The 10,629-nt window shown below is 42.8% G+C and overlaps 1 protein-coding gene across 4 annotated transcripts in view; it reads left to right on the top strand.

Annotated features, from left to right (window-relative positions):
* The first annotated feature begins 727 nt into the window (after positions 1-727).
* Positions 728-10,629, top strand: part of Aig1 (androgen induced 1) — a 226,001-nt gene continuing 216,099 nt past the window's right edge. Inside the window, exon 1 of one of the 4 annotated variants that reach the window (XM_038338974.2) lies at positions 728-996. In XM_038338974.2, coding sequence (XP_038194902.1) covers positions 856-996 — 141 coding nt within the window. In that variant the 5' untranslated portion in view covers positions 728-855. The remainder of the gene's footprint in view (positions 997-10,629) is intronic. The other 3 variants (XM_038338975.2, XM_038338971.2, XM_038338972.2) reach the window with 3 other exon arrangements.

The following is a 10,629-nucleotide window of genomic DNA, read 5'->3' as shown; positions in this document are numbered from 1 at the left end:
CACCGGGTGGTTTGGCTTTTAAAATGGAATGCAGTCTCATAGCAGTAAGGGCAATCATCATAGATTTCTATTTATAAAACAACTTCTGGTCACTGAAATGGCTCAGCTGGCAAAGGCGCGTTCTGTCAAGCCCCATGATCTGATCTTGATAGCGGGGACCCACGTTGTGGAATGAGAGAATTCTCACACCAGCTGTTTACGCTGGCCTTCACACATGTCCTATGGAACACACACACACACACACACACACACACACACACACACACACACACGAGAGCGTGCGTGCATAGTAAAAAGTTTTAAAAGAACTTGTTCAAAGCTCATGTTTAATCTTCTGTTACATATTGATAAATTAACAAAGCCTTGTGGAATTAATTTATAAGGGCTTTCACAGTCCTAAATGCTGATCAACTTTAAACCCTCAACTGAATCCTAATAGGTGTCACTGGAGGACGGCTGACCCTAGTGGGTGCGGTGGCAGCGAGCTTCTATCTCCCGAGCCAGCAGCCCGGGGATGCTGGCCCTCCTCCCCCTGGACCGCGCTCCCGCAAGCAGGCCGGCGGTAGACCTCGAGGACCGCCTAGGGGGCGCCCGGCCCGGGCTGCGAACGCAGCTGCAGAATGACGTAGATGACGCCAGAGATGACACTAGGCCGCCGGCCGGCGTCGGCCTGACTCCCGCCCCGCCCGCGCAGGTCGCCGGTGCGCTCGGAGCCGCGTCCGTCCCAGGGGACACGCCCCGCCTCCTGCGCTCCGCCCCTCGCCGCACCGCGCCTCGGTTCCCACGGCGCCGCCGGGCACAGCGAAAGAACCCGCCCTCCCTGCAAGCAGTCCCGCCGGGCCAGGCCGCGCGAACATGGCGCTTGTCCCCTGCCAGGTGCTGCGGGTGGCCATCCTGCTGTCCTATTGCTCCATCCTGTGCAACTACAAAGCCATCGAAATGCCCTCCCATCAGACCTATGGGGGGAGCTGGAAGTTCCTGACCTTCATTGATCTGGTAAGGCCATAGGCTATCCTGTTTCTCCCTATCCAGGCTGCAACGCCCCCGACCCCTCCCCCGGGTGTGTGTGTGTGTGTGTGTGTGTGTGTGTGTGTGTGTGTGTGTGACTCACACAAGCACCAGCGTGTGTGCGCCACCAACAGTCATGCTGGCTGGGCTCCCATGAAGGCCTGGATGCCCCTCTCACCTTTTACCTGGTAGGTAGGGGAGATAAAAAGATTAGGCATAGCCAAATGGGCACAGGTCTGCTTCTAAGAAGTGACATGGGAAGAGGATTCCGCCACCAAAAGCATCTGTCAGCCTTGATCCTGAGTGTCCTCAGGTTTATTCTCCTTGGAAGTGCTTTCCAAAGCCACCTGCCAAGGTAAACTTGCAATACCCGCGCGGGAGTCTGGGTATTGTCTGGTTTCTTGGAGCATGGCTTAGAAGCACCGGAGACCCTCCATCGGAGGGAGAGAAAGCACACAATAAAACCTTTGCACATGCCTTTTCTGCCCATTGTCAACAGTGTGTTTCTGACCTTTCCACTAGAAACACCAAGAGAACCAAGAGTTCATGGCGGGGCTCGACCTGACATACTTGGAACTTCCAGTCTTCCACAGTGAAAGTTTGTAGTTTGCGTAATCATCTCTTCTGTCGACACGTGATACTTGTAAACAGATACAGGAGACTATAATTACTAGTTTAAAGTTCTTCTACTTGGGTACCCAAAGTACTCTTGCAGATAATCAGAGGGTGGACACAATGCCCAGTCATGACATGAGGGAGACCTGAAACTTCTCAGTGAAAAGTCACCAAGACAAAGCTAAAAGGTCACCAAAACATGGGCAGTGTAGGGAAACAAAAGCCATTTAAAAGCCACAGAGAAAAAAAAATACAACCAATTCCTGGACTGCTAGGACTATCTGAGATTATACAGTTGGCACATCCACAAGGTTGTCACAGATTTTGTTGACAAATTTGAACCTATTTGAAGATCTTTCCAGAGGTGTAGAATGCCTTTAGAAACACAGCTAGATGCTTTCAAAAAACCTTCAGTTTGCATTATGTAAGATATACTGCCTTGAGGCACAAGACTGTCCAGTGTTACCTAAATTGATATTTCAACTCCTTCTTGGAATTGACTTTGCTCTGAACATATGAATTCCCTACCAGTGTTCCTTTCTTCCATTGTCTGTCCACCTGGGGAGCACATGGTGGAGCTTTGCTCCCAGTTTCTTGTATCTTTCAGGTAGATAGTTATTAACAGGATTACCTTCCTGGAGAAGCTGATTGGCTAGTCAGTGGAGATTGGCTTTGCCAGATGTGTAGGACAGCAGATGCTCACATCGTCAGAGTCAGGCCCCGGCAGTTATGTGCAGAGAAACTTTAGAGCATGCACAAGGCATCGTGTCTCTTCTGACAGATGTTCATGTTTATATCAGTGATGCTCTCATGCCATTAGAAAAAAAAATTTGTGTATAGATTTTCAGAGTCCTTTAGTGTTAAGGCCTTCTCTCACTCCTGAGTCAACTCTTTACTTGAGTTGGCCCATTTGAGTGTTGCCAGAGATTGAACTATAGCTCTCATGAACCCTGTCCTACTGTGCTTTTGCCTTACATGGCTTTTGTGGGGGGAATGGAGACACAGGTCTTGGGGTGATCAGGGTAGAATTTGGGGGTGCTGGTCCACCCAAGACAGGATTTCTGCTTCACACATTGGCATTGGGTATTATGAGTTAGGAAACAATCTCCCTCTGCTAACCTTCATGTGACTTGAGACAGCAGTAGAGTCAGTTTGACAGGCTGCCATGCCCTCTCTATTTTTGTATTCAATGGTTGGACTCGTTTCTTTTTAATAGCACTTAACTATACAGTTTTTTTTTGTAGTCTGGAATTAAACTCAGGTTTAAAACTTCATTTCACATTTATATTTTAGCCCCTGTTTATCTAGAGCCTTAATTCAGTCACCTAAGCTTGTTAGGTTCTGTGGCTACTGAATGCAGTAGAATAATTACACTTAACAAATCGTTCCTAAGAGAAACCCCATCTGAAATATAGTCCAAAAACCATGCAGACTGTTAATTAGAGGGTTAGAGTCCTTGGGGCATTGTACAGCTGTTCAGATAGTCAACCTGTCTGACCCTTGTGATACCATTTAAAAAGAACCCTAATGAAAGTAACCACTTGATTTTACAACTGTGTATGCACATGTGTGTATATGTGTGTCTCTGTGTTTTTAAATGCCAGGGAATAAACTTTACATACTAACATCTTGGGCAATTTTAATGATTCTAGTCCATTTTCAAAGAGGGCAGTTGCTTTTCACAATTTTCATAAAAAGGCCCCATTCTGGCCAACTTGGATTGGATGGCAGGTAAGGGCACTCACCCTGACAGCCATATTTGGGTTCTGGTTCTGCCACATCAGCTTCCTCCAGAAGAAGTCGGGAAACTTGGACTCTAGTATGCAGGTGCAGATGGCTATGTGGCGGTGGCCATGCTGGCCTAATTCAAATCTTTCTTTGGGTAGGAGAGTCATTCTAATAGATTCATAGCCTGTGGTCAAATGCTGAAACAGCTTGTTGCTACCAGTACTCTGAGATCATTATTGCCCAAGAGTTGCTTTTCCTAGTGTGGAAAGACTGTAAGGGAACGAGAGTGTTATTGGAGAATTCAGGTTAGTAAGAGGAAAAAGACCACCTTGATGTGTTAGGGAGAATCATGGGACGCAAAGATTTCTAATTCTTAAAGTTGAGCATCCATGACTAGGTTAAATTACTGGACAAGAGGGGAATTAAGATCGCAGGTGGGATTTGTACCGCTTAACAACTGAGCTTAATTTTTTTCTGGAATATGCAGAATAATTAACTGGGTCCTGTGTACTCATGAACATCCTTAAAAGCAGAATGACCAAACAGGTGAAGATTCAAAACGAGGAAGAGGAAGATGTTACCAATAAGTGAAGAATAGAGTGGTGATATTGTTAGTTGTGAAGATGGTAGAGGAGACCTTCAGGCCAGAAAGGGGCAAGGAACTGGATTTTCCCCTAGCATTTCTGGAGGGCGTACACATCGGCTGATATCTGAGTTCTACCTCAAGGAAACCTGTTTTGGACTTCTGACCTCTGGGGCTATCAGGTGCTAAGCTCGTGCAGGTTAGGCCACTACCATTTTGGTAGCTTGTCCTAGCAGCAATAGAAAAAGAATATTCTTGGCTGTAGAGCCTCTGGTAGAGAAAACATCCTCATAGCTGAATGCAGCGATTTAGCTGGTCCTTTATGCATTATGTCCTTTATGATGTCCATTAGACAATTGTTTCATTTTGGATTGTATGCAAACATAGGATCTTAGGTCCTTCATCACATGGAGCATGCGTATGTGTAACATTGGGCAGTGAGAAATGGTTCAAAGACCAAACAACACGGAGAAGAGTAGACCATTTCTTTGCTATTAACTATCTCAGAAGCTATTGCTGAACAACTGAGCCAGAAGGACTACTCTTAATTGTAAATGTGCTGGAAAAAAATTAAACAAACTATTTGGATATTCTCTTAGTCAGTGTATTTACTGAGGAATTTTCTTCGCATGATCTGGATTCATGCCTGTATTCGCTAGCTGCATGGTTCTTCTTCAGCTTGCATAGTAATTTCCCCCAAAGATAATTAAAACAAAGGATTAGAATAGAAGCCGCATAAATTAAACTAAAGGCAACCGTGTTGTATGAGCCTTCCTGGTAGTGCTTGGAGCAATAGGTTGTAAGAAAGTATCTGAACAAGCAGGGATGATCTCTTTCCAAATAGTTTAGGAGTATTCTTTTCTTCTCCTCCCTCCTTCCAAAACATCAAAGCCAATTTTAAAGTGTTTTGACCCACCCGAACGTGGTTTAAGTGTGTACAGTATAACGTCTAATAATGAAGTCAGAATCTGCTTCCTTGAAACATGACCTGGATATGTGTCACTAAAACTTAGCAATGATGTTGGATTCAAGTTCCTAAAAACCAAATGAGGCCTGGTGTTCTCAGGCACTTCTGGTTTTGTTACTTAGTGGTCGTTTCTCGGGGCAGTGTTTTGCTCGTTGATTTCATACTGACTTTTCATTCACGCATTGGCAGAACGTGTTCTGTCATCCACCGTTCCCACAGTGTGAACAGAGATCTGCACGGAGATCCGCCTTCTCCAGGTACCACTCTGTAACTCACATCTTTTGTTTGAGTCCTTGTTCCTTGGCTGTGACAAAATACCTCCAAAGAAGTAATTGAAGAGACTAGCAGTGTGATTTGGATCTCAGTGTGAGAGAGAGGGTATAGTCCGTCATGAAGGGAAAGGCAAGTTGGCAGGAATGTGAAGTAGGGGGGGGGTCACATGTCTTCTGATGTCAAGAAGCAGAGAATGGAGCTGGGCAGCAAAACTTTAAGGCTCATCCACACTCTTGAAAGAGGCTCTAACTCCTGAAGTTTCTATCACCTTCCAAACGTGATGAGTTGGCAGGGACCAGGTACTTGAACCTGTGAGCCTGTGGGCAACAATCCACATCCAGACCTCAACACCTTCTCAACCAGACTTTACATCTTTATTAGATCATCCGATGATGCCTGCCCGTATTCTAATTCGATAAATGATGTTCCAGGCTGCACTGTTTTGTAATTTAATGCGGAATGCCTGCATATACTAATTATACATACTTTCAAAATATGTGTAAGGTGCCTTGAACTATGACATACTGAAAACACGCAAAAGATTACAGCTTGAGAATAGAAGAGAAAAAGTGGCATTATTACATCAGTGGCGGGCTAGTTACTCCAACTGAAAAACATACTGGGATAATCTTTGGGGAGTCAAGACATACAAAAATTACACTGTCATATTGTCCCTAGAGATAAAATAGTGGAAGCTTAGCAACCTACCAGAGGGACATTTCTTTCAGGCACGGACCCTTGGAAGTTGTCACTCATATCCTCATATTTAGGACACTAGTAGCATAATAGCTAATCCCTTTTAAGTACTATAATTCAACATTCTTTTGCTTGCTAGCTTTGTTTCTGAGACAAAGTCTCACTGTGTACTCATGGCTGGCTTTAAACTCAAAGAGAGATCTTCCTGTCTCTGCCTTCGCAGTGCTGGGATGAAAGGCATGTGCTCCTATACCCAACTAACTAGACATCCTTAAAGTTGATGTTTTGTAATTTTATGAAGGATCAAGACAAGGTCTTATATTTTATCTGAGTGGATGGATCAAGAATCGCTTCACGTTGTTGTTATCATTATCTAATCTATTATCTATTGCAAACAGAATTTGAGAAAAACCATAGAAGGTACAAAATAAGAAAGGCTCTGATATGGAAGCTCTTGGGCATTTCAAAGAGCAGGAGATAATCAAATTGATTTTCCTGAGTATACATATTTTACTTTAGACATGAAAATTTTTGACATTTATGAAAATGTTAAGGCCAGCATACTAAAATGCCCAAGTAATCTCACTTTGTATTTGAGTTAGTCGTATGTTCATTTACATACTTATCAAGTGCCTCCTTGACTGCAGTTCATGCTTTAATGTGAATAGCAAATAAAATATCTTGCCATTCTGTATGTTGTTATGTAACTACGGCGCGTCATTTTGCCAATCAAAGCCACAGATGCCACATGCAGGCCACTGCGTCATTACTACGTGGTGAACAAAGTTAATTGTTTTTTAGTTTTCATTCTTTTAGATATGAAACAGAGCATGCAACTGCCCGTTTTTCTGCAGGACGCTCAAATGTGAGTGAACACTTGAAGGATCCAATAGTTGTTTTTTTTTCTAATCTAGGAGAAAAATCAGGAGAATAATTCTTTGCATTTAGTCTCTTCCCAACCCCCCCTCCCCCATTTGCAGACTCCTTTTGGATTAGGCATAGAATAGAAGCCTTGTTTGCTCAGGGAGGGCAAATGGTGGCTGATCTATTCACCTATTCCCTCTTTTAGCCCAGAATGGCCTTGAGATTGTAGAAAGTCACGTGAGCAAAGGTTGAGGTCACTCTGTCCCCACCCTTGCCCTTCCCCCATGTCTTCTATAACATTTAGCAAAATTGGTGGCTGCTTTTGCGGGTTTTCGTCTGTTTGTCTGTGTTGCGGAGGAGCAAACAATAGTACAATTTTCCACATTGAATCAGATGGTCTTGTGCGCCAACCAAGCCTGGAAAAATCTGGCTGCCTGGGGTTCTGTGCTAGCAGGGCTTTCTCTGTGCAGCCGGAGGGAGGCTGTTACAGGGCTCATTTCTCTCCTGCAGTGCACTGAGTCCCAGTGCAGCAAGCAGGCTCTGTCGGGAAGAGACACACCCTTTGACAAGCTCCTTTGTGGGGTAGAACTTGTTCTGGGAGGTGTGGGGGTGGATGGAGACATGCTAGACTTGTTCTAATGACATGTAGTTACGCTTGTGAGGCTTTTATATCATGGGACATGTTAACTTCAAAAAGCAGTGCGTAGTCATTATAGAAAATTTGTACATCGTTGAACAAAGATTATTATTTTTTTAATTTAAGAAATATTAAAAGGGGAAATATTTGGAAAAAAACAGGAAACTGTAGGAAGGAAAGTGTTTCCATCTTAATTCTCCCCAATTTTTTTACATTTTGGTGTTTCTAGATTTTTTGAATATTACCCACAAAAATAAACAAAATGTTAGACTACATATATATGTGTGTATGCACACATGTACATGTGTGCCAGATAAAATGATTCATGTTTTGTTATTTTTAAGTTACAAATGTTACTCAGGTACCAATGTTAGTATATTAGTATTTACTCTGTCAGGCATATGTGTATTATTATAAACACAAGATCAGTATCTGCACATGTTTTCGATAAATTTATTCTTAATCTTCATGCATAAAGTATACTTTTGTGTAATTTTTCTGGGTTTTGACAGATTCATAGAATTTGGTAATTATTATCATGACTATGTAAACATAGCTTCATATTTTTACCTCTTCAGAGCCCAACACTCCCCTGATTTGTTGCAGCCACAGATTTGCCTTTCAGTGCTACTTATGTTCTTTTCCTGTGTTGTTTATTACCTTTTCCTAGAAACAAAATAAAGGCGTTGCTGTATGGTTTTGGTTCCATTCTTTTTTAAATGGATTTACAGCAGTGGATTTCAAATTCATGAATGCTGCCTTGTACCACCAGTGTGTTCCATGTTGTTAGATGTACCACAGTTTGTCAATTTTATTTACCCTAGTTTTATTAGCTTTACGTGTGTGTGTTTTCGTATGTGTGTGCATGTTCCGTGGCACATATGTATCGGCTAGTGGACGATCTTGTGGTGTTCTCTGATTCTGACTTTATGTGGGTTTCAGGGACGAACCTTAGGACACCACGCTTACATGCTTAGGTTTCAAGAGCCTTTGCCCTCTGGCCTCTATCTCTCAGTCCAGTTTGTTCATTTTTTTTAAACACATGGAATTGCTTTTGAGCCTTCCAAGTTTGCAGTAACAAGGGGGAAGTCCTGAGGTTAATTAACACTTGTGTCCCGGTTTTTTATGAACCTAAATTTTCCTTCGTAGAAGGTGTGTCCCTGGAGTGTGATTGCTTGGCCACTATAAACACACGTTTCACTGCATGCAGGAGCACCACAGTGATTTCCGGAGTGCCTGTGCCCTGGCAACGTGTGAGTTCAGCCCTGTCCTTTTCAGTACGTCTCCTCTATTTTATCTGTTTATCAATGATTTAGGAAAGACAGCGAGATCCTTGTGGTAGTCTATACCCAATTCCTTTATTGATGATTATAAGACAGCCAAATCCTCGTAGAAGGCTATACCCAGTTCTCCCCAGTGATGCCATCCCATACCGGAGAGACTGGTGCTGGATCATTCAAGGTATGGAAATGGTCCATCCTCACACGGATCCCTCAATGTAGCTTTTGTCTACCACTCGATCCCTGATCACTGACAGTCTTAAATTTGCCCTCGATTGCCATAATTACAAAAAATAGTTTTAAAAATGTTATTTAACAAGAACCATGCATTTCTGACTGTTTGCAGTTGCCTTATTTGATTCAGAATATTTCTATGGAAGCTCATACACATTGTTAATATTTCATGCTAATGGATGTAACCAAGCTCAGAACTGTTTCTACTCTGGACTATTATAAATAAAGGTGTATGAATATTAATGATCAGGTTTCTTTTTGTGATCATGAGCTTTCATTTCTTTCCCATAAATGTGCAAAAAGCTCATTTCTGGACGGTGTGGCGGTTGTAATTTTAGGATTTTGTTCATTTGTTAATTTTATTCTTTTTACTCAATTTGGGAAATCTTCTTCCTCCCCTCTCTCCACCTCTCCCGCTCCTTCTACTTTTCCCTGAGACAAGGGTCTCACTATGTTGCTCTGGCAGTCTGGGAACTCACTATGTAGACCAGGCTGGCCTCAAACTGACAGAGATCTACTTGCATTTGCCTCCTGAGTGCTAGGTAAATTTCTTTGGGACTCTGGCCTTTTGATTAATATGTCACAGTTTAATGAGTTACCACTTTTTTTTCCAGTTTTGTCTTTTTTCATTGCATAATTTGGTTTATAATTTCTCATTACCAATCCTTCTATCACCCATTTTCTTCTCATATAAAAATATGAATATTGTCTTATTTAGGGTTTCTACTGCTGTGATAAAATACCTTGACCAAAAACAACTTGGGTAGGAAAGGGTTTATTTTATTTTACAACTTTCAAGTTATACTCTGGCAATGAGAAAAGTCTGGAAAGGAACTTAGGAAGGAGCCTGGAGGCATGGATTGAAGCAGAGGACACGGAGGAACACTCTTTACTGGTTTGCTCCTCATGGTTTGCTTATATCATTGAGCCTAGTTTCTTTTACCATCCAAGATCCAAGGTTGGTACGGGTCACAGTGAGATGGACCCTGTCAACATGTACTGGGTGGTTTTGGGTGTCAGCTTGACACAAGCTACAGTCATCCGAGAGGAAGGAGCCTCAGTTGAGGATTTTCCTCCATGAGATCCAAATGTAAGACATTTTCTTATTCACCATGGTGGGTGATGCTATCCCTGGGCTGGTGGTCCTGGATTCTGTAAGAAAAGGGAAAGCAGCTCAGTAAGCAGCACGCCTCTGTAGGCTCTGCATCGGTTCCTGCCTCCAGGTTCCAGTTTCTGCTGCTTGAGTTCCTGTTCTGACTTCCTCCACTGATGGACTATGATCCAGAAGTGTGAGCCAAATAAACCCTTTCTTCCCCACCTTGCTTTTTAGTTAGTGTTTCATTGCAGCAACAGAAACCCTAAGGCATTACATCAATCATTAATCAAGGAAAAGAGCTCTAGACTTGCCCACAGGCGATCTGGATGGAGGCATAGACTCATTGCAGCCCCCCTTCCAGACAACTCAAGCACGGGTCAAGTTGACAATAAACTCATTCGAAACAGATAATGTATGTTTTAGATCTGAAATGGCCATCTGGTTCCTTTTTACAGTTGCTGCTGCTGGAAAGACATTCCTACTTGTCAGCTATTTTAACAGTGTTCACGTTCACCTGAAGAATCGTTCCAGAGAATTGCCTTAAGTTCCTTCCCTTGTTATTCCAATGTCTGAACCATCTTTGATTTGGCTTCTGTTGATTTAAAAATATATGTATGTTTGTGTGTGTCTTATATTTCTGTGGATTTG

This window comes from Arvicola amphibius, chromosome 8 (genome assembly GCF_903992535.2).
Source record: "Arvicola amphibius chromosome 8, mArvAmp1.2, whole genome shotgun sequence".
NCBI classification, from domain to species: domain Eukaryota; kingdom Metazoa; phylum Chordata; class Mammalia; order Rodentia; family Cricetidae; genus Arvicola; species Arvicola amphibius.
This window is presented reverse-complemented; position numbering and strand designations above follow the sequence as displayed.